Genomic DNA, 22,979 nt, shown 5'->3' on the forward strand with positions numbered 1-22,979 from the left:
TCCTTTTACTATTCTATTTGGAAAATGTTGTTCATTTTTACTCCAAGTCTAAATGGCTATTAAAACTTTTCACCAATTTATCTTGTCTTAGGAAGAATATCCAAGTAAGATTATAAAAGACATAAATTTCAAAGACCTGGTTCTCTCTTGCTTTAAAAAAATAACCATATAAAAGCACTGAGGGCAATATTGGCTAAAACATTTTTTTTTCATTGTTTTGCTGTGACAGTTGCTTAATACACAGCTTTTCAGAGAGGAAATACATATTTAACTTCTGATATTCTTTACATTTGTGATGAGTGTCAAAATAAACTTAAATATAATTTTTATGGTTTTTGAGCTGCTAATCAATTTATTAGGTTAACCTTTTGTAAGTGTACCTTGTATTTCAGACTTGCCTTTAAATAAAAATATATTAAAAATATTTCTTACTTTCCTATAGATCTTGATTTTTTTTAGTGAAACTAATCTTAGGGGGAATTATCATTAAAATTATTAAAACCCCAAAGCATTGTACTTATTGTATATTTATATTATTATTGTATATATGTATTTATTATATTATTGCTTATTTGTATTTATTGAAGTAGAGATTTTATTTATTATATCTACTAATTATTATCTCAAGTTAGTTTCTTCTTTTTTCTTGTTACTGAGCTTGAACTCAAGGCCTGGGTGATGTCCCTTGGCTTCTTTGTGCTAAAGGTTATCATTCTGTCATGGATCCACAGTTCTGCTTCCAAGTTTGAGCTTTTTTTTTGTCTGTCATGGGGCTTTCCACTCTGGTCCCTAAGTTCTTCAGCTCAAGGCTATCGCTCTACCCCTTGGACCACAGCACCACTTCTGGTTTTTTAATTGGAGATAAGAGTCTCATATACTTTAGTGCCTTGGGCTGACTTTGAAATGCAATCCTCAGATCTTAGCGGCCTGAGTAGATAAGATTACTGGCTTGAGCTACCTAGGCCAGCTCGCAAGTTTGATGTTTTGAGAGATAATTTTATGTCTATTTTTTTAATCTGTGTAAGACTTCAGGTGATTTTTTTTGTATTAAGCCCACATGGTTCTATTAGCTTAGCCATTTATCTAATTAGTAAGCTCTGAACATGCATGACATTGCAAAATATAACATGATGTATTTGTATTGAGCTAAAATGGCACTGTTAACTTAGTCACTTATGTAAGCTGAGAACACTTTACATTGCCAAGTATGATAGAGATAAAAATAGCATTTTCCGTGAATTGTGTTATTACTGAAAACAACAATATAATTGGGTTGTTTCAAATGACTGAAATATCACCATTTGGTGATGGTTTTTGTGTTCTCTTTCCAAATGAATTACATCTTTACTAGGCAAATGTTTCACACTGAGTCACCTCTTTCTTGGTCTCTTAGAATTCTGTACCTGTTGCTCCATTCAAGACAGTATTTTATGACCTAATCTGATTTTGTCACATCAATTACTCTTTGAGTATTATCTCTACATCCTCTGAATCTTAAATTACTTTCTCCCTTATAACTATAGATGATATATTTCATATAAAATGAATTAGCATTTATTATTGCAAATTCTATTCTGTATACACCAATGAATATATATATACATGCACATATAATGTAAGATGATAAACACTCTATGTTCTATATTATATAATTTTTATATTTCTCATATATAGATGCATGATTACCTTGTATGGTATGCATATTCTACAAATAGTACAGTGTACACAATTAATATATTTCTAATACATATGTATACATATATATACTTAGAAAACCCTTCTTCCCTCCCTGCTCCCTCCCCCTTCCTCCCTCTCTTCCTTCTTTGCTTCCTCCTTTTCTCCCTTTCTCCCTTCCTCTCTTCCTCCCTTCCTCCCTTTACTTTTTTTTTATTTTAAAGGTAATATCTTTCAATGTATCTAAAAGTAGCCCCGAACCATCATGTAGCTCAGACTGGACTCAACTTTTGACTTTTGTGACTGTACGTCTGGAAATCTGAGATCATGTGTACACCACCATACCCAGTTTGTACAATTATTATTAATATCCTGTGGATACTTAAGAAATTAATTTTGGGCGTATTGGGGTTTGAACTCCAGGCCTTACACTTATATCCTTTCAGCCATACGCCCAGCTCTCCTAGAAGCATTATTTTATGTGTCTTTATCATAATTCCTTTAGTATGGCCACACAACTTTTTCCTATCAGGTGAAAGGAAGTAAGACCTCTGTCTTCTCTTCCATGGTATCATTCCCCCTCTTTTATTTTCCTGCTTGTTAAGAATGTGAGTTCATCTTTTCCTTCGTGATTCAGAGTTCACTTCTGTGTTTACTTCCTCCAAGGAGCCTTCCGTGACAGTGTCCTGCTTCTTCCCCGAGTTGGTCAGTTCTTGTTAATACACTGCACGATGTTCAGATCCTCATTCCCAGCATTCACTGGTCCTCATAGACCACACATATGATGATGATTATGGTCATCCTATGTTTAATTCCCCTATCAATATGAAAGTTCATTGAAGGTAGCATTAGGGATCCAAATGAAGACAATCCTAGCCTTTATCTTAGTGACTCAAACTTACTTATAGATTGGTGGATGAATGAAGAACCTGGTTGCTGTTTTCATTTAAAAATAATTTCTATATTTAAATTCATTAGTCAATATGACTAGGCATTTAATATAGTCTCTGTAATTGCTATGGTGGACAGGCTAGTTACAGTACTCAACGGCTGAAAGCCTTTCAACAACTTTCACCCACAGGGAGCTATAATTTCACCTTATGATATCATAAACCACTCAAGGATTTCATGTAGTTACCAGAACCTTGGGCTGGAATTATAACCCTGAGAGTTCTTGCTGCCCATTAGTCATTTGGTACATGACACAAAGCAAAATACATTTGTCATTCTTGGACTTCAGTTTGGCTCTCATTGTATTGACTGCTTGATATTGGGCTTGAAGAAAATACTCAGCATGCTGAAAGATAAACTCTCTAAAAGTAAGTCCTAATTGGAATCTGCGCAGTAACTAAATGCACATAGTATGATATTCTTTTTCTTAAGCAATACTCCTGACAATGTGAAAAGCTCTAAAGTCATGAGCATTTCTACTATTGTATACTTAATGTCTCTTTTGGCTATCACCTGAAAGGAAGCATCTCATTCTACTGGAAATTGTAATGGTATCTACAGTTAGGAAAGAACAGTCTGAACCTTGAAAACAATCTCTTTTCACATCCCTTCTGACTCACACAGTTGTGGGGAGCTACTGGAGTGAAGGTGTTTGAAAGGCAATTAGGACTTTGCAAATGACATGTGTCATTATGAGTTATTTGTCCTATTAGTGAAGCTGAGTCCTTTTTCTAAAAGCATGTAAAAGTGAAGAATCACTGGATTGAGACAAAAAGCTTGTATTTCTGAAGTGTGGTACTTTTCCTCTTAGTATTTAAGTGCAGATGAGAACTATGTCAAAATGTGCCAAGGATAACACTGGGAAATACAGGGCGGTGCCTTTTATTTCTCCAGAAGAGCTGGAAACAAGTCATTGGTCAACTGATTTATAAGATGTAAAGTACAGGGTGAGAAAAGGGTTAAAAATGGTTCAATAAAAGGTTCTTTTCTAATTTTTTTTTGTTTTTGGTCAGTTGTGGTGATTGAACTCTGGGCCTGGGCACTGTCTCTGAGCTCTTCAGCTCAAAGCTAGAACTCTACTACTTCAGCCACAGCACTACTTCTGGTTTTCTGGTGGTTAATTAGAGATAAGAGTCCACAGACTTTAGTGCCTGGGCTGGTTTTGAACCATGATCCTCAGATCTCAGCCTCCCGAGTAGCTAAGATAACAGACATGAGCCACCGGCGCCCAGCTTCAAAATTTCTTCAGAGAGTAGATTGATGTGTTGTTGATTTAGAGCTAGGAGACACTGAACAGATGAAGTTGGCAGTGATGGGGGGAAAATTCTGGGTAGACAATGAAAAAGAGAATTGTTTAGTTTCGTTGTCTAAGATGTCAAGAAGCTGGGGTATAAAACTGGCAGACTGGCCCAGCGCGTTCAGGCTGAAGCTCGCAGATCCATCCCATGGCCCACTGTGAGGCCACTGGTTGGGCTACGAGCTAGTCGTGCAGCAACACATAAGTTTTATTCTAATACTTTCCAAACTTTGTACTCAAATATGCTACCTACTTACCAACTTAGAGACCATGCAAGCAAGAAGTGACTGGAAGCAAATATGTCATGCCCTGAAGTCAAATAACTACCAACCAAGAATACTGTACCCAGCTAAGCTCTCATTCATGACTGAGGGAACAATAAAAACATTCCATTCCAGGGAAAAGCTCCAACAATATGTAGCAACAAAACCAACACTACAGAGAATCCTGAAAGATGTTCTATACATAGAAAACCAAAATAAATGCAATATAGGGAAAGAAATGGCACCTAAACAGCATACCATCTAAGGACCACAAGAACTGTCAAGACACAGGCCCTAATAAAAGCTTTTAAAAATGGTAGGAACTAATAAATATCTCTCAATCCTAACTCTCAATATCAATGGACTTAACTCTCCAATTAAACAGCATAGACTGTATAGTTGGATCAAAAAGCAAGAGCCATCGTTCTGCTGTCTTTAAGAGACACATCTTACCCCCAAAAAACAAACACCTTTTGAAAGTGAGCGGTTGGAATAAACTCTATCAAGCTAACGGCCCCCATAAACAGGCTGGAGTTGCCATCCTCATATCAATTAAAATAGACTTCAAACTAAAATTAGTAAGAAAAGACAAAGAAGGTTACTACATACTACTAAAGGGATCTTTCCTCCAGGAAGACGTAACGATCCTAAATATTTACACACCCAATCCCGGAGCTCCGAACTTCATCAAGCAAACTTTACTTACACTGAAACCATACATAGATCGAAACACAGTGATTGTCAGTGACTTTAACACACCACTCTCACCTATAGACAGAACAACAAGGCAAAAACTCAACAGAGAAACCTTAGAACTGAACAACTATATAGACCAACTAGATCTAACAGACATCTGCAGAATATTCCACCCAACAACAACACAATATACGATTTTCTCAGCAGCACATGGAACATTTTCCAAAATAGACCATATCTTAGGCCATAAAACAAACCTGGACAGATTCAGAAACACTGAAATTATTCCCTGCACACTCTCAGTCCACAAAGGCATCAAATTGGAACTGAACACACATCTCCACCAACGAAAACCCTGAAACTCATGGAGATTAAACAACACATTGTTGAATCACCAATGGGTCACTGAAGAGATCAGAATAGAAATCCAACAGTTTATGAAATTTAACAGTAAGGAGCACACAAAATACCAACTCCTCTGGGACACAGCAAAGGCAGTACTCAGAGGAAAATTTATAGCGCTGAGTGCCTACAACAACAAGTTGGAAAAATCGCAAACCAACAAGTTAATGTCTCACCTTAAGCTCCTGGAAAAAGAGCAACAAACCAACCCTAATCCCAGTAGAAGAAAGCAAATTATTAAAATCAAAGCAGAATTAAATGAATTGGAATCCAAAAAAACTATAGAAAGAATCAACAAAACAAGGAATTGGTTCTTTGAAAGAATTAACAAAATTGACAAACCCTTAGCAAATCTTACCAAAAAAGAAGAGAGCATATCGAAATAAACAAAATCGCAGACGAAAATAGTAAAATCACTACAGAAATTACCAAGATCCAGAATATCATGAGGGAATACTTCTCAAACCTTTACACCAACAAATTTGAGAATCTAGAAGAAATGGATGAATTCCTAGCCAATATTAACATACCCACACTGAATCAAGAAGAACTAACTCAACTCAACAAGCCTATTTCAAGCTCTGAAATAGAAATGGCAATTAGAGAACTTCCACCTAAGAAAAGCCCAGGGCCAGATGGATTCACAGCTGAATTCTATAAGGTCTTCAAAGCAGAGCTCACACCAATACTCCTCAAGCTCTTCAACGAAATTGAAAATGAAGGTTCTTTACCAAACTCATTCTATGAAGCCAGTATAACCCTCATCCCCAAACCAGACAGAGATTCATCAAAGAAAGAGAACTATAGACCTATTTCCTTGATGAACATTGATGCAAAACTTCTCAACAAAATACTGGCTAACCATCTACAACAACTCATCAAAAAAATTATACACTATGATCAAACTGGATTCATCACAGGGAGGCAAAGCTGGTTCAACATACGCAAATCAATTAATATAATTCAACACATCAACAGGAGCAAAGACAAAAATCACATGATTGTCTCAATAGATGCGGAAAAGGCATTTGACAAGATCCAACACCCCTTTATGTTAAAAGCTCTGGAGAAACTAGGAATCCATGGAACATTCCTCAATATAATAAAGACTGTGTATGACAAACCTACTGCTAGTATTCCACTTAATGGTGAAAATCTAAAGCCATTTCCTCTAAAATCAGGAATGAGACAAGGATGCCCACTCTCTCCACTCCTCTTTAACATAGTATTAGAATTCCTAGCCAGTGCAATAAGGCAAGAAGCAAGCATAAAGGGGATCCAAGTAGGGAAAGAGGAAGGAAAACTATCCCTCTTTGCAGATGACATGATTCTGTATTTAAAGAATCCTATAGACTCTACTCCCAAGCTCCTTGAGCTGATTCAAATCTTTGGAAGTGTAGCAGGGTATAAAATTAACCCTCAAAAATCAACTGCCTTTCTCTACACCAACAGTGAGAGGAATGAGGCAACAATCAGGAAAGCAACTCCTTTTGCAATAGCCTCAAAGAAAATAAAGTACCTAGGAATTAGCTTAACTAAGAATGTAAAGGACCTTTTTGATGAAAACTTTAAAACCCTGAAAAAGGAAATTAAAGCAGAACTGAGGAAATGAAAAAACCCCCCATGCTCCTGGATTGGAAGAATCAATATCGTGAAAATGACAATTTGCCAAGGGCTATGTACAAATTCAACGCAATACCCATCAATATCACAATGTGATTCTTTAAAGAAATAGAAGAGGCAATTCAAAATTTCATATGGAATAATAAAAGACCCCGTATAGCAAAAACACTTCTTAGCAGAAAGAACAGTGCTGGAGGAATTTCAATTCCAAACTTTAGACTCTATTACAGGGCTATAATTGTCAAAACAGCTTGGTACTGGCACAAGAACAGGCCTGAAGACCAATGGAATAGAACTGAGGACCCAGATATTAAACCACAGACCTATGGCCACCTAATCTTTGACAAGGGAGCCAAAAAAATAGAATGGAAGAAAGACAGCCTCTTCAAAAAGTTGTGCTGGCAGAACTGGTTAAGCACCTGCAGAAAACTAAAGTTGGATCCTTCTTTGTCACCCTGCACTAGAATTAACTCCAAATGGATCAAAGACCTGGAGGTAAAAGCTGACACACTGAAAACTTTACAAGAAGGAATAGGAGATACACTAGGCCTCCTTGGCACAGGTAGAAACTTCCTTAATAAGGACCAAGAATCACAACAAATCAGAGTAAGGCTGGATAAGTGGGACTGCATTAAACTGAGGAGCTTTTGTATGGCAAAGGATATAGCTAGTCAATTAATTAGGAAGCCTACAGAGTGGGAGAAGATCTTCATCAACCAAACAACGGACAAAGGCCTCATATCTAAAATATATCAACAACTCAAAAAATTGAATCACTCCAAAACTAATCTCCAAAGTAACAACCATCCCATTAAAAGATGGGCCAAAGACTTAAAGAGAGTCTTCTCTGAAGAAGAAACAAAAATGGCCTATAGATACATGAAGAAATGCTCAACATCTCTGGTCATAAAAGAAATGCAAATCAAAACAACCCTAAGATTCCACCTCACTCCAGTTAGAATGGCCAGGATCAGGAAAATGAATAATAACAGATGCTGCAGGGGATGTGTCCAGGAGAGATCACTACTACAGTGTTGGTGGGAGTGCAAACTCATTCAACCACTATGGAAAGCAGTGTGGCAGTGCCTCAAAAGGCTAAACATAGAACTCCTCTTTGACCCAGCAGTCCCACTACTTGGCATTTACCCAACCATCCAGAAACAAGGGCATACTAAATCCACTGGCACAACAATGTTCATTGCAGCATTATTCACCATAGCAAAGATATGGAACCAACCTAGGTGTCCCTCAGTTGATGAGTGGATCAACAAGATGTGGTATTTGTACACAATGGAATTCTATGCTGCTGTCAGAAAAAACGACATCGACCCATTTGTTAGGAAATACAAAGACTTAGAAAAAAATCCTATTAAGTGAAGTAAGCCAGACTCAAAGGAACTTAGGCTCAATGGTTTCCCTTATTTGTCATAATCGGTAGAAACCTTGGTCTCTCCTAGCAGAGATCTGCAATAGAGCAAAATCTTGATACATAAGGCCATATAGTATGAAGCTAATTTAAAGGACCTCTAGGATATTGAAACAAAAGCCATATAATGAATGATTGTTGTCCTTAATCTACTATGTTATCTCTCATCTCCTTTGCTGTCCCTTGGGTATCTCATATTGTTATAGTATATCACTTTGTTATCTGATACATTGAATTTATTTGTATTTGGTTATTTGAAATTTGATAGGGAAGGGGGGAAAACTAAGACGAGGGTGGGGGGGTGGGTAATGGATACCAAGACATGTGAAAGGGTATCAATGTAAGTGAATTAATGCACCTTCTATCTGGCAAATATCATGTAACCCTTTTATTAATTACAATAAAAAATATATTAAAAAAAGAAAAAAGCCAGAAGTGGTGCTGTGGCTCAAGTGGTAGAGTTCTAGCCTTGAGAAAGCCCAAAGACAGTGCTCAGGCCGTGAGCTCAAGGCCCAGGACTGGCAAAAAAATGAAAAACATGCTAGGAGTCAGTGGCACAAGCCTATAATCCTAGCTACTTAGGAAGATGAGCTAGGAAGGATGATGGTTAAAGGCCATCCTGGGCATTCGGGAGAATCCTTCTCAGCCTGAAGAGAAACAAGTTCAAGTTTAAATCAGGAACTGGGTGAGGTAGCACATGCTTGTTATCCTAGTTATGACAAAATCATGGCTAAGGCAGAAAGCAAGACTATCTTTAAAACAACCAACTCCATGAAAGGATTGAATGAATGGCTCAGTGACAATGCCCCTGACTATTAAGTATGAACCTCTAACTCAAGAATCCCCTCAAATTAAGAAATGTAAATTTTAAAATAATAAGGTTAAGATAGGAATAAAAATTGAAGAAAAAAAAACTGGCCGACTGGTTCTCACATGCTAGGTAAAGGCCCGAATGAAGTGGAATCACACTGTTGAGTTCTTTACAGGGCTAGAGGCAATTCTAAGTTAGTAAGATGATGCACTGTCCTAGAAAATAAATTGATTCAAAGGGTAAAGATAAGAGTGGATCTGTCTACTTGGAAGGCTAAGATCAGGAAGATCAGGAGGAAAGTGGTTCCAGGCCAGCCTGGGGACAAATAAGTATAAATGCTATCTCAATCAATAATCATAATCATAATCACCATAATAAAGTAGAATGTGGTGGTTTATGCCTATTAACCCAGCTACATGGGAAGCATAGACAGATGATTATGCTTGAGGTTGTATTGGTGAAAACTCTTTTCAACAAAAAAGAACTGAAGCAAAAGGGTTAGGGATGTGGCTCAAGTGGCAGAGACTGCCTAGCAAGGTCCTGAGTTCAGACCCCAGTAAGAAAATGCTTATTTACCCTTAGCTATGAGGCAGAGAGGGCCAGGCAGCTGAGTGTTGGCTGGAAGCCATGTTGGCTGCTTTGTATTTTGGTCTCTTTTTCCATAAATTTGATGGCTAGTGTCTTCTCCATAAAATTCATCAAACCGTTCAGTGGTACATAGTCTGTTGCTCTCAGTCTAAGCAGAATCATCTCGTCTAAATTAATGACCCATGTGGGAAGCTAACAAAAGTGCCACCTCTTTCAGGGAACATTTGTTTTATCTTGAAATGTATGCAGTGTATGTAGAAGCCTTCTAGGGGGAATTTTCTTCAGATAAAGTGATGGTTGTTAGGGAAAATTTCTAAGTCTGTAGCAAGAAGAGAGATTTGAGGTGCCTTTGATAGTTTCATATTCTAATGGTGACCATCTCTTTTCATAAATTCAGTAAAACAAAATGCCCAGTAAAACAAAATGAAGCTGGGTGTTGGCAGCTCATGCCTATAATTATTGTTACTCCAGATGCTGAGATCCAAGGATTACAGTTTGAAACCATCCTAGATATGAAAGGCCATTGAGGATTTTTTCTCCGATTAACCATCAAAATATCAGAAGTAGAGCAATTTCTCAAGTGGTAGAGTGCTAATCTTCAGCATGAGAGCTCAAAGACAGCACTCAGGTAATGAGTTCAAGACCTACGGCCAGCATACAAAGAAAAGAAATGCAACTAGAAAAATGTACACATGCCATTCTTATTTTATATTCATTATTATAGTATATATGATATATATTTATTATAGTCATTATATTGTATTGTGCACTTTAAAATTTTTTTCAGTTTTTTTAAACAATGCTATATTCTAACGGAAAAAGGTGGCACTCTATGCAACAAATCTTATCTTCAATGACTGTCAATTTTTGGCTTTTCAATAGTATAAATGGTATATTAATACCAAGGCGCTGATTTAATGCTCTGAGCAGAGCTGAAGGTAGAATGGATTAAGACTTGGAAGGAAAAAAACGGACATTCATTGGCATCAGAGTTCATTTTCAGATACTTTGCTTCATTTGGAGATGTTGGCCTACAGAGGAGAACCTGGAGTGGAGTTCAGGACATGGGACAGTACCTGAGTCATGGCAGCATGCCACAGCGTTGGTGGGCAGGAGACATGATATAGAGAAGCTTATGAACTACCCAGAAGGATATCTTCCTTTTGCATAACTTCCCTGAGTGGGACAGGAGAGATGGGAGTGAGGAGGGAGAAGTTAATCACACTTAGCCTGCATCTCTCTTGCTTCTTCATTCCTATACTGAATGATGTATTCTGTGTGCACAGATTCAGATATTACAGCCTTAGCCCTGTCTCCGCCTCTGAATCTTCTTTGTGGAATGGATGGCTTTCCCAGTTTAAGTACAAGATGAGGTGGTGAGCTGGTTGGGAGAAATCACTTAAGGAAGACATTATTACTGAGTGTATAAATGAAACGCTGAGTAGGAATAGTTCACAGTCAGATATTGCTGCATATGGCTCCTCCGCCTACCATTTATTACCTATATGGCCTTGAAGAGTTTGAGTTTTTAAACCAGTTTTCTCATCTGTATAGATACAGTAATATTTATATGAGAAAAAATCTAGGGAGCATGTTTCTAGACTATAGTAGCAATTCAAACCTGTTATTATTATTAACACTTTAAGCTTCTGTTCTTGACTGTGTCTCTGATTATGAAGTTAAGTCAGTCATATTTGACCTTAAACATGGTGACTGAGCACCAGGAGTGTGGCATAGTGTTCACCTAATATGCATGAAGCCCTGGGTTTGATTTCTCAGTACTACATACACAGAAAAAGCCAGAAGTGGCACTATGGCTCAAGTGGCAGAGTGCTAGCCATGAGCAAAATGTATCCAAGGACAGTGCCCAGGCCTTAAGTTCAAGCCTCAGGTCTGGCCAAAAAGAAGTGATGGTGACTGATGATTATTTTAAGCACAAGAAACCCACAGGATCTGTGTATTTGTATGTCTGTACCAACTTACATACATACATACATATATATATTTACAATATATTCAGCACTATAAATCCTATGTCTTCAGATTGGGCATATCAAAAAATCCTAGTTGAAATTATAACTTAGGGAAATAGCTATAGGTTTTATTTTGTTTGGCATTGTTAAAATTTTCTTGGGCAGCAGCTTTGTGACAAGATGCTTGTGGTGAGTAGGCTTCTTGAGCTTGAAAAATATTAATGGATTCTGACAAAGTGCCTTTCTGAACTGAAGCTGTGAATCACATCACATCCATGCCTGTGCAGTTCATGCAATCAGGCTTTGTATGCAGGTGTAGCTGGGAAAATGAGCCCTAATTGGCCAGATTTCCTGGGTTGAGTTCACCATGGAGCTGAACCCAGTTGAGGAATTCTTACTTTCTGCTGAATACACCATGGGTCAGGACATGCCAGCTTCTGATCTTAATTAGGATCAAAATATCCAGTTGAGGCTAAATAAGAAAACACAGCCTTCAAACACAGTATATACTGTGTTTCTAGAGCATATCTACATAGTTTTTTTTTGCCAGTCCTGGGGCTTGAACTCAGGGCCTTGGCACTGTCCTTGGGTGTTCTCAAGACTAGTGCTCTTCTACTTGAGCCATAGTATCATTTCTGACTTTTTCTATGTATGTAGTACCAGAGAATCAAGCCTAGTGCATGCTAGTCAAGCACTGTACCACTAGACCACACTCCTGGCCCTAAATTATATCTTTTTTAAACAAAGAATTAAGCCTTTGGGGAGGTTTCCTGCAACTTCCATAATGAACATGAAAAGAAGACTCTTCACAGGATAAATGATCATTAACTTAGTCATGAGTCATTTTTAAATATGTGTCCATTTAACCTGCATTAGCTTTTAAAAGAATGCCAAAGTATCTGAATATGCACAGACTCAAAACATATGTATGCTGATAATTGTTTGTAGTTCCATAGGATATATACAAATATATGTAGATGTCCGAAAGTTCTTGCTTTTTGTTTATTTCTAGTCCTGGGGAACTCAGGGCCTAAGCATTGTCCTTGGGCTTTCTCAAGGCTGGAGTTTTACCACTTGAGCCATAATACCACTTCTAGCTTTTTCTGTGTATGTGGTACCAAGGACTCAAACCCGGGCCTTCGTGCATGCTAGGCAAGCACTCTTACCACTAGGCCAAACTCCTGCCCCCCAGAAAGTTCTTAAGTGTACAGAAAGGCTTGCTAAAAAGGTGAATAGTATAAACAATGTTATAAGCCAATTTTCCCCTAATTTAAGACAATGGTTTGCGCAATGTTGGAAAATTCTGTTTATAATTGAAGGGAGGAAATGATCTTAGACATTCATTAAAGTAAACTCAGTAGGGTGTCTAATCGAAAATACTGCAGTTAGTATGAGTTACGGTATCTATTTGAAAGTAATAAAAGTGCAGTTATTTAAAAAGATTTCTGCAAAGATGTCATCTCAAAATTAGTTTAGAAATAGGTCTAGGAGAAAAGAAGTCACATATTTATTTGTCCTATTTGCCATTTATTAACCTGAATTAGGAAAGGTAGATGGTTTCCCTAAATTTTCTTGAGTTAGAGAATAGTCAGAAAGGAAAAAAAATTTCCAATTTTTACGCCCTACTACTTTTCATGCACTGCTTTTCTGATCCACATTGGATTGACTCAAGCTGTTTCTAGGAACCCAAACCACACAGAGTGGAGCAGCACCATCTGGTCCACGTTCCCACAGAATTCTCATTGAAGGATACTATGCTGTGTGGATTATGATCTCAGGTTCTCTTTGCTTTGATTTCCTTTCATGTGCAGTCTCTTGATTCAAATATATCAGGTCTCTCTTGGATGTAATTTGTAACTCACTTGGCCACAGCACTCAGCTTTCCAGGAGCAGTGCTTTTATCCTTGGTCTTTCTCCTGCTGGAGTCATGGTGTCCGCCTCTGCTTGGCCTTGTATCTGATTACTTGCCCAACATTTTGCTGAGTAGTTGCCATATATGTTGGTCCTATAATTGGACTTGGTTTCTATTTTCATGGAGCTTATAATCTAGTGGTGGATGGCATCTGAACAAAAGCTAAGTGTTTCAAACCCCTGATTCCTTTAATTCTCTCAAAAGAAGACAGAGGCTATGAGAGGCTCAGTAACCTGCCAAACTTACATACAACTAAGATGGCCAACATGTAACTAACTCAAACATCAAATTTATATGTCCAGTAGCAGAAGTGTGTGTGTGTGTGTTTGTGTGTGTGTGTGTGTGTGTGTGTGTGTGCGCGTGTGTGTGTGTGTGTGTGTGTGTGTGTGTGTGTGTGTGAGAGAGAGAGAGAGAGAGAGAGAGAGAGAGAGAGAGAGAGAGAGAGAGAGAGAGAGAGAGAGAGAGAGAGAGTGAGTCCTATACCAACCTGTCTGGCTTGTCTTTCTGAGATAAGGTTTTGCTAATTTTTGCCAAGGTTGCTCTTGAAAACTTGATCCTTCCATCTCTGCCTTTCATAGGCCATATCTTGGATTTCAGGAATGTACTACTATGCTGAACAAATTAGATTTTTATAAAAAGTATAAACCAATCCAGGAAACTTTACCAGCATCGAACATTCATACTGCCGGTTTGGTAAGGTGGCCATTTATGTTGTGTAAACTGTTTTTTATATCTTAGCATATTATGTTTTTCTCTTAACACAGTTTTTAGAGAAGATGCTTCATGATCTGTTAGGAATTTTTACTGCTAGAATAAATGGCATGTTTCTCTTAGTCTATTGTCTACCTACAACTCTGTGGGGCCTGTGGGAAGTTCAGTTCTTCCTAGATTACGTCTGTCATTTTAATTCCCTTAAGAATTAAAATTTCAACATTAAAATGAAAAGAAAATTCTCTTTGTTACTTATCCTATTTTTATTCATAAATTTTTGACCATATAGTTCATAAAGGTCAGGATTGTACCAAGTCCCGCTAGCCTCAGGCTCTACACACACCTCCTGCATTACTCTAAAATGTTTTTCTTGATCAATCCTACTTATTTTTCCTTATAGCTAACTTACTTCCTTCAGGGCTTCTGCAACTCTCTGTATACATCAGGTCTCTAAGATGTAAGCTCTTAGATTTTTTTCCCTAGTAACTTACTATGGTTGCGGCTACTAGATGATTGATGTACTCCTTTGATGAATACCTTCATTTCCCTTTCCATGTGTTGCAAGGACAATGTCTATTTAGGCAATTATTAAATTCCCATCCACCTTCCAAGGTGCCCAGAAGGGAGGTGATTGTTTATGGATGAATTAAGAAAGACTGAATGGTTTGATGTGGACATCTTTCACCTCCTCTCAAGCTCCACTTTCAATGTCTTATTTGCCTAGGAGTTATGGCATTGCTTTTTCTTCATGGCCACATGTTATTATTTGAATTCTCATGTTCTACTGGGTAGCTGTGTGCTATTATATGAAGATCAATAGAGGTGGCGTTTAGTATTTGGGAGAAGCTTATTTCTTACTAGAGCTGTGTCCATGCTTAAATATTTCTGATTAGAGTTTTGTTCGTGTCCTTGTAGCATACCCATTTAATTTTTATTACCTATATAAAATGTTTTTCTAGTCTACGCCTGTCAGTCATGTGCCTATGAAGCAATGATTTTGGACTTTTATTCACGCTAAGGAGCTGACACTTTTTATTTTTTACATTACAGTTAAATTGGAAAGTTAATGTGAAAATCTGGAAAATAAATCCTAGAAAGTCCACTAAAATCATCGAATGGCTCATTTAGAATCCCCATGTGTCCTTGTATTTAACTGGCTGATCTGGCTCAATGAGAGAAGCAGAAATTACTTTTCACTGGAGTATATGACATGTGAAGTAACTGCGCTATACAGTCTCATATCCCAGCATACAGGATGTCAATTACTGCAAAGCCTAAACCCAGTGAAAACAAGACTGGGTAAAATGAACCTAGTTTCTATCTGTCAATAATTTCAAACTGCTTTGAGAAAATGAATGGATGAGGAGGCAATGGGAACTTCCACCTGTCCATTGTAATGTTGAGGAACTACTCAAATAGCTCCTCTATTGATTGTATCACTCATACCCTGTGTCTTTTTCTGTCTCATGTCTTTAGATTCCACTCATTTTGAAGCATGAATGTTGGTTTCCAGGAGATGTGTGCGGGTGTGCTCGCATGCGTGTGGGTAACTACATATATCACCTTTAGTATAGAATAAGTTAGTCTGGCAAAAATAACTAAAGATAGAACTTCTTGAATTTTATTTGCCTAGGAGGCCAGTTCCTTTTCCTCGGGGTTAACTGTAGGAGTAGCTAGTAATGAGATGATTTTTTTTATCCCATCTTCTGTGAGGGGGCATAAAATCCAATGTCCCTTGATGGCTATGACACTCAGTGACCTGGCCTATTTTTCACAGACTTGTGCTTTTAGTATTATTTTGGATTCAAAGTGTTTACTTGAAACCAGTGAATCTTAACCCTGGAATGGTTGATAACATAGTCATCCTTTTAGTTCTGAATGGTTTTATTAATGGTATTAAGTGTATGGCTTGCATGATAAACAGTCATAAACAGCCATATTACATTTATATTTCTGTGATTAAGGTTCCAGACACTTCTGCTTCTATCTTCCTTCCAGTGAGCGCAGAAAAAGAATCTGATTACAGAAAGAGTTTATGGAACTCTTTGGAGTTCCTTTTAAGCACCCCTTTCCCAGGCTTTGGGTGCTTAGGTGGTTTTTGGAGAGATATCTTTTATACAGGGATAAAAGAAATGAAGAGAAATGAGATAGAGAGTGAGGCAGAAGTGAAAGAATCTTCAGAGTGTGACCAGTTCCATGTAACATGTCACCTCTAAATCAGATCTGGGTTATTTTCAGCTTACAGCAACAACAACAAAAATAACAAACAACAAATGTCCCCAGAGAACCACAAGAGACCAGTGAGTTCTGTGAAAATGATAAATTCCCTCTCAAGCAGCACCAAATGTTGCACAGTTCATTTGAAAAATGAAAATGGTGTTATTTAAAAGTACTGAAAAAATGAAATCATATCCACTTTCCTCAGATATTAAGGTACCGTCCTTCCTCCCCTGAACCCCCAGCTCTTTCCTATGCTGTCCAATAACCACTGGTAAGACGCTAGGCATAAGAGTAGGACAATACCATGTTCTTAAAATGTCAAAATTCAGTCAAAAGAATGCTATTCCAGGTACTGTTCAACTTGCTACTGGGCACTATTTCCTCTTTATCTCCTGTTTCAACTCTTCATAAATCTTATCCTGCAACACATTTGAACTTCTAATTCATGGTGTTTACCTTTAAACAGCAATTTTTCTTCCTACTATCCCCGGGAATCTTTGATTCCATGGACCTTTAATACACAGTATCACCTTTCTATTCATCTCTTCAGGACTTTCAACTAGTTTCATTCTTGTTCCTGCACTCTTCTGGCTCCATGTTTGTTAAAGCTTGATAGATTTTGCTTGCTGTTCCATGAGGGATTTTTTAATGCCATGAAGGGAATTGACTTGACCTGGTCACCATATTTTTTTTTCTTTTGTAGCCTATGAATTGCCTTCCCACCCTTCTCCCCCATGGTACCATCATTTTCTCAGACACTCAGGACAGTGACTGTATTTTTTCACACTGTTATTAGCATCTATCAGTTGTTCAGAGTTTCATTTTGACATACCCGTATAAGCATGCAATCTATGTTGATCAGAAGTTGTTATTGTCTCATCCCTTTTTTTCTCCCTTCCTAGGATATGTAAAAGCACTTTGGTATTTTTTGACTATTCTCTTTCCCCTTTACCCTCTCCATTAAAACCTCCTTCCCTCTATGGGCAAGGGGACTATCATTGAATGTGTGAATGTTGCCTCTCTTGCCATAGTATTTGTCAAGCCCTTCAGATTTGATCACAATTCTTTCCTCTTCCATCTATCTTCTTTCCTCTTCCAGCTGTAACTCCTATCCTACCTTCTTTCTCTTCCACTCTCTTGCCTTGCTGCTTTCGAAGGAAATCATCCTAAATGAGTACTGTTCTGCTGTGTTACTCTGTTGCTCGAAGTGACAATAAAGCTCTCTTACTAGAAGCTCACATTTCTTTGTCTTACTAAATTTTGACCACAACAACTTCATAACCATCTATATTGTTTCTCTTTGTGTGCATGTTTTTTTCTTGGCTACTTGAGTGTCACCAAATTATATGACTCATTTACTTCTGTGTTTCTCCATATCAATTAGCTGGGGAAATAAATAGTGATCTTTTCAAAAAATTTAGCATTGGTAAAGGGAGAAAAACACTTATGTAGAATCTATGATGTACTTAACAATGAAGGCTGAGTGACCAAGAGGGTGTGAAAATTAGTTTTATCTTCTGTCTTTGTGGGAGGGTAAGGTTATTATTTAGCATACATTATATCATGTGTTTGAAGAAAGACTGAAAAATTCAACATTTGCTTGACATCAAAGGTCCTTTGCTATCTGAGCTTAACAACTTCTTTTCAGACTTGGATATCTCCAACTGGACACAAACACATATAGTCCATTAATTTGTGAATATATATATAAATATGCACAAACATATATGTATATATAATATGTGTTTGCATAATCTCTCTGTATATATATATATATAACTTTATAAATGAGAGATTATCTAACTCAGAAACAGCAGTAGTTTAGGCTAGTTCACTTTGGTGAGCTTTTGTTTCAAATTCCTTCTTATCACAAATAGAAGCTGGTTTAGATTTAGGCTAGTTCTACTTTATTAAGTAGTAGACTGCTGTAACACAAGGTTGACTCTTGCCTGTTTGTCAGACTTTTTGTTGTTTTGTTGGTTGGGTTAGCTTGCTACAATCTTATTTATTTTAGTGGAGTCCGGAATGGAATAGCAATTTCATTTTGCTTAAAATTGTTTTGTGACTATGTCTGGTTTATCTGATATTGTTTTTAATCTCTAGGAAGAGCCACTGCTTCAGGTTTCTCATGCATAGCATCCATGGCTTAATTTTGGCAATCTTGCTTCTGAGGAATACAACTCTACTCAGTATTGTATTTTGCTTTTTCACATAAGATAATAGTTTTGAATCTGCTCAGCAGGCATATATTAGGTTGCTTTTGTACTAGATTGGACTGAATGGTTTCCATTTTGAGTTTGTAATTTTAGAAGTCACATTGGCAAGAGTCTTGCAGAAATCTGCATATGTCCCTAGCCAGACTGTGATTCTTCACTAGATCTACAGGTTTACTGGAGAAAAGAATAGACAGAGGCTGCTAATACTGCTGCTGAATGTTGGTATATCACCCAAATCTCTCTTTGGGGTGATGCATTTATTTATGTTAAAGAAATTATTTGCATTCATTGAATTCCAGTTCATAACATAAAGCTCTGAGTCTTCATTAGGAAGCAACACAATTCCTTGCCTAGTTAGATACTGCTAATAGAATTCTTTCATGTGGTTTGTGCCACTTATCAGGAGATTTGAATAATATGTGAGTGATATTTCTCACTTTCCTAATAAAAACTATACGAGAGTTCCCCGAAACTATCACCAATCATATGGATTAAACCATTCATTTCTATGGAGCTGCAGATGTCCATTTGTTGATGATTAATAAATGTTTAGCAGAAATTTATAGTGAATGGTTAGTACTTTGAGATTGTTGTAGTAACATGCATCTGAAAAGGGATGATTTCTATTCCACCATTTGACAAGAGCCTGCTTAGCTCAATTGCTTTGAACATAGTTCAATGTTCTGATAGTGTCTGTACCACTGGTGCTTTCTTCCCTTTCTACTAGGTATGCTACACCCAGTGTAATGTATTCCTTCCCAGGCTCTGCATCCTGGGTCCCATTAGGGCTCCAATATGCTCTTGAGCCCCATTCTGATAGCTTTGGACCTTGACAACACTGTTTCTGTACTCCCATTCACTGGAATGGATTTTCTGTATGTGCATTCACTAAAAGGGGTCCAATTTGAATTCATAGATAAGATTCATGTGACTATCTATATACTTGAATGTCATTATGCCTTAGTTGTTTACCTAAGCCATTTTCCTCCACCCCACAATCAGCACTTTTCTTGAACATCTGGATATTCTAATGCAAGGATTGGAGGCTCCCTCCCCTCCAACCCACAGTAGTCAGTTTGATCACTTTTCTTACTTTACAGGGACATTCTGTACTTAGCTAGTCTTCCTAGTTCAGTGTGATACTCTTTTACTATGCTTGGGAGAAAATGCTAGTTCTTTGCATTTCACTGTATTTAATGATGAAAAATATGCTTTACAAATTTAAAACATGGATCCTGTTTGTACTAATTACTTATCTCCAATAATTTCTAAGCAGCATTTAATTAGTTTTTGAATTCCTCTTTAGAAAAGACTTGGCCCTGACAGCTTTTCTGTCAGATGGCTAAATGCTATGAGAAGCTGCACAAGTTGATGTTTTTATACCGACTATCGTCTCTAGAACAATTACCACCTAAAACCCTCCCTGTTTCTCTCCATTTAATAAAATATCACAATGAGTTTAACCAGGCTATACACTTTTTGAATAGTTTGTACAGTTAGCTGTGAGAATATTTCTCACAAAATATAAAGAAGGCAGGCTTACTGCAGCACAACACACAACACGTGACATTAGAAATAAGCAATAAAGAAAACCAAAGTAAAATAAAATATTACCTTAGGATCATGTATTCCAGAAAGCTCTTCATAGATCTTCTCACCTACCATGACAGCAGCCAGGTTAGCTGTATACGTAGAGAGGCAAAACATACAGAAAATAGCCCAAAGGTTCATCAGAAACCTTCCAGTCCAACATTTTGGGGGTTTGATGGCTACTGTTCTACCAAACAGAAGAGCATAACAGACGTTCAGGGCTGAAGAGAAGGAGAAGACTTTATTTCTATTCCTCCCTTTGGGAGTCATACCGAAGGGGCTCTTCCATTCATACAGAGTGAGAAAGACGGCAGTGATATGCAGAGCCACAAAAATCCCCAACCACATTGTCCAGTGGAGTGGCCACATGAAAGCTCCAATGGGAGCTGCTGTGTCTCGGGTCCTCACTAAGATGCCCAAGCTGGTGGAGAAGAAAGGACTGGTGAAATCTATCACCTGGCTCCTTGCGGTATTGATACTGAAGGACGTGACTGCCATGTGGGCAGTCCCACTTAGGAGATCACCTACCAGTCCTGTCCAGTGTCCATTTTTCCAGGCTCCATACTTCCCATCGCCAACAATGTAGAGGTCAAAGTCAAAGTTCATGTCTTCTGCTAGCTGTTCCAGAAGATCAATACAATACCCGTAGCAGCACTTCTTGAATTTGATGGGCACGGTATCATTACCACTATGGAGACTACTGAATAGGTTATCCAGTGCGGAAGAGTCATTAGTCAGGGGGTCTAGACAGAGCTGGCCTGCTGGGCATAAGCCTTCATCATCTACCTCCCTTGTGAAGACAAATGGGTGTTCAATCAGAGTCACCACTCTTAGGTGTAGCTTGTTTGGGTGTTGGAAGTGGGTTTTGTGCCTTTGAGCCTGCTCTGGCCATATGCCATAGTCCATGACAATTTTTCCTTCCTGCCAGCTGCCTGAGCGAGTCCACATGGGCTTTCCCATAGGGTCATGCTGCAGATTCCAGATGAAAAAGTTGTTTTCTGAGCTGATGATGGTGGAACCTCTCACTTTGATGGAGCCACTGAGTCCTCTGAAAGTGGTGTTGGCCAGAAACCTGGCAAAGAGGAGCAAAGACAAAAAAAAAAAAAGAAGGGAGAAGTGAGGACAAAGGGAGGAAGTAGTGCTGATGTTTTAATACAAAGCAATTACTTTTTTCTATAAAACTGAATGCTTCTACTTCAGGATTTAACAGATTATGATCATGGCCCTATTTCATTGAGTTAATGAGCTCTCACCTTCAGGTTCGAACAGTTTAGCCAAATGCTTGACAATTGGGCTTACTCCCTATCTTTTAATTTCTTGTCAAGGGATGTGTTTATTGTTTGCTGTTGTAAAGCGTAAACTACATATTTCTGTAGTTTTCCCAGTTTTTGAAGATTCTGAGCATCTTTAACATATCCTATTTTTATTACTCACTATATGTGATCACAGCAAAATCTCCTCAGTATATATTTTTTGGTGTGGGCATAAGTTTTAATAAATATAGGTATATTTTTATAATTGCTTAAAAATTGCATTCATGCCATTGAAGAATAGCCAGATCTTGTTACCAGTGGTTTTCCTTGTAGAGTAGAAACAATTAGCATATCTCTCCCCATGAGGCCAATCAAAGCTGCAAGTTGGATGTCCTTCACAGAAAAAGAAAAGATGATAAATCAACTTGGAGTTTTCAGGATAGCCTCAGGCTACCCTCCCTTGTCATTAGAGGAAAGCAATTGGCCCTGCCTCTAGAAAGAGCTACTGCCAGAAGTCACAGAAAGGAAAATTACTAACTAAATGGTATACTGGTTTCTCATCCTGTGGATAAAGGCCTTTTCAGTATATGTTCTGGTATAGATTCGACAGGAAAATGCTTGGCCTTTGTTGTTCTTGAGCTTAGGAATGGAGACAATCAGAAACAACACATATATGTTTTCTCACCTACCATGACAGTAGCCAGGTTTGCTGTATATGTAGAAAGGCAAAACATACAGAAAATGGCTCAAAGCAATTCCTCAAAAGACTAAACAGAGAGTTCCTCTATGACCCAACAATTCCACTACTTGGCATTTACCCAAACAAGGACATACTAAACCCACTAGCACAATAATGTTCACTGCAGCACTATATACCATAGCAAAGATATGGAACCAGCCCATATGCCCCTCAGTAGATGATTGGATCAACAAGTTTTGGTATTTATACAAAATGGAATTCTATGCTGCTAACAAAAGAATGATACCGCCCCATTTGTAAGGAAATGGAAAGACTTGGAAAAAAATCATATTAGGTGATGTAAGCCAGACCCAAAGGAACATAGGCTCAATGGTTTTCCTCATTTGTAATAATTAGTACACACCTAGGACTTTCCTAGCAGAGGATTACAATAGCGCAAAACCTAGGTACATAAGGTCATATAGTATGAGACTAGATGAAAGGACCTCTAGGATATGGAAACAAGAGCTTTATCTTGTGTGATTGTTGTTCTTAATATACTATGTTATTTTTCTTCTCTTTGGTTGTCCTTTGGTTAATCTCATATTGTTATAGTATCTGATTTTGTTGCCTGGCATATTGTATATACAGTTCATTTGTTTATTTGAAATAGGAAAGGGAAGGGGGGAAAATA

General features: G+C 37.8%; 1 protein-coding gene and 2 long non-coding RNA genes across 3 annotated transcripts in view; 2 read left to right on the plus strand and 1 right to left on the minus strand.

Moving 5' to 3' along the window:
• Grin3a (glutamate ionotropic receptor NMDA type subunit 3A) overlaps window positions 1-22,979 on the minus strand; it is a 151,666-nt gene that overhangs the window by 67,260 nt on the left and 61,427 nt on the right. Inside the window, exon 3 of the mRNA XM_090330354.1 lies at window positions 20,378-21,425. Within this exon, the coding sequence (XP_090186480.1) occupies window positions 20,378-21,425 (1,048 nt within the window). The remainder of the gene's footprint in view (window positions 1-20,377; window positions 21,426-22,979) is intronic.
• LOC150065705 (uncharacterized) overlaps window positions 1-22,979 on the plus strand; it is a 724,813-nt gene that overhangs the window by 51,304 nt on the left and 650,530 nt on the right. The gene's annotated exons all lie outside the window — the stretch shown is intronic.
• LOC150065706 (uncharacterized) overlaps window positions 2,884-22,979 on the plus strand; it is a 112,385-nt gene continuing 92,289 nt past the window's right edge. Inside the window, exon 1 of the long non-coding RNA XR_016534978.1 lies at window positions 2,884-2,993. This is a non-coding gene — a long non-coding RNA (uncharacterized LOC150065706). The remainder of the gene's footprint in view (window positions 2,994-22,979) is intronic.

This window comes from Megascapheus bottae, chromosome 3 (genome assembly GCF_031878675.1).
Source record: "Megascapheus bottae isolate mThoBot1 chromosome 3, mThoBot2.hap1, whole genome shotgun sequence".
NCBI classification, from domain to species: domain Eukaryota; kingdom Metazoa; phylum Chordata; class Mammalia; order Rodentia; family Geomyidae; genus Megascapheus; species Megascapheus bottae.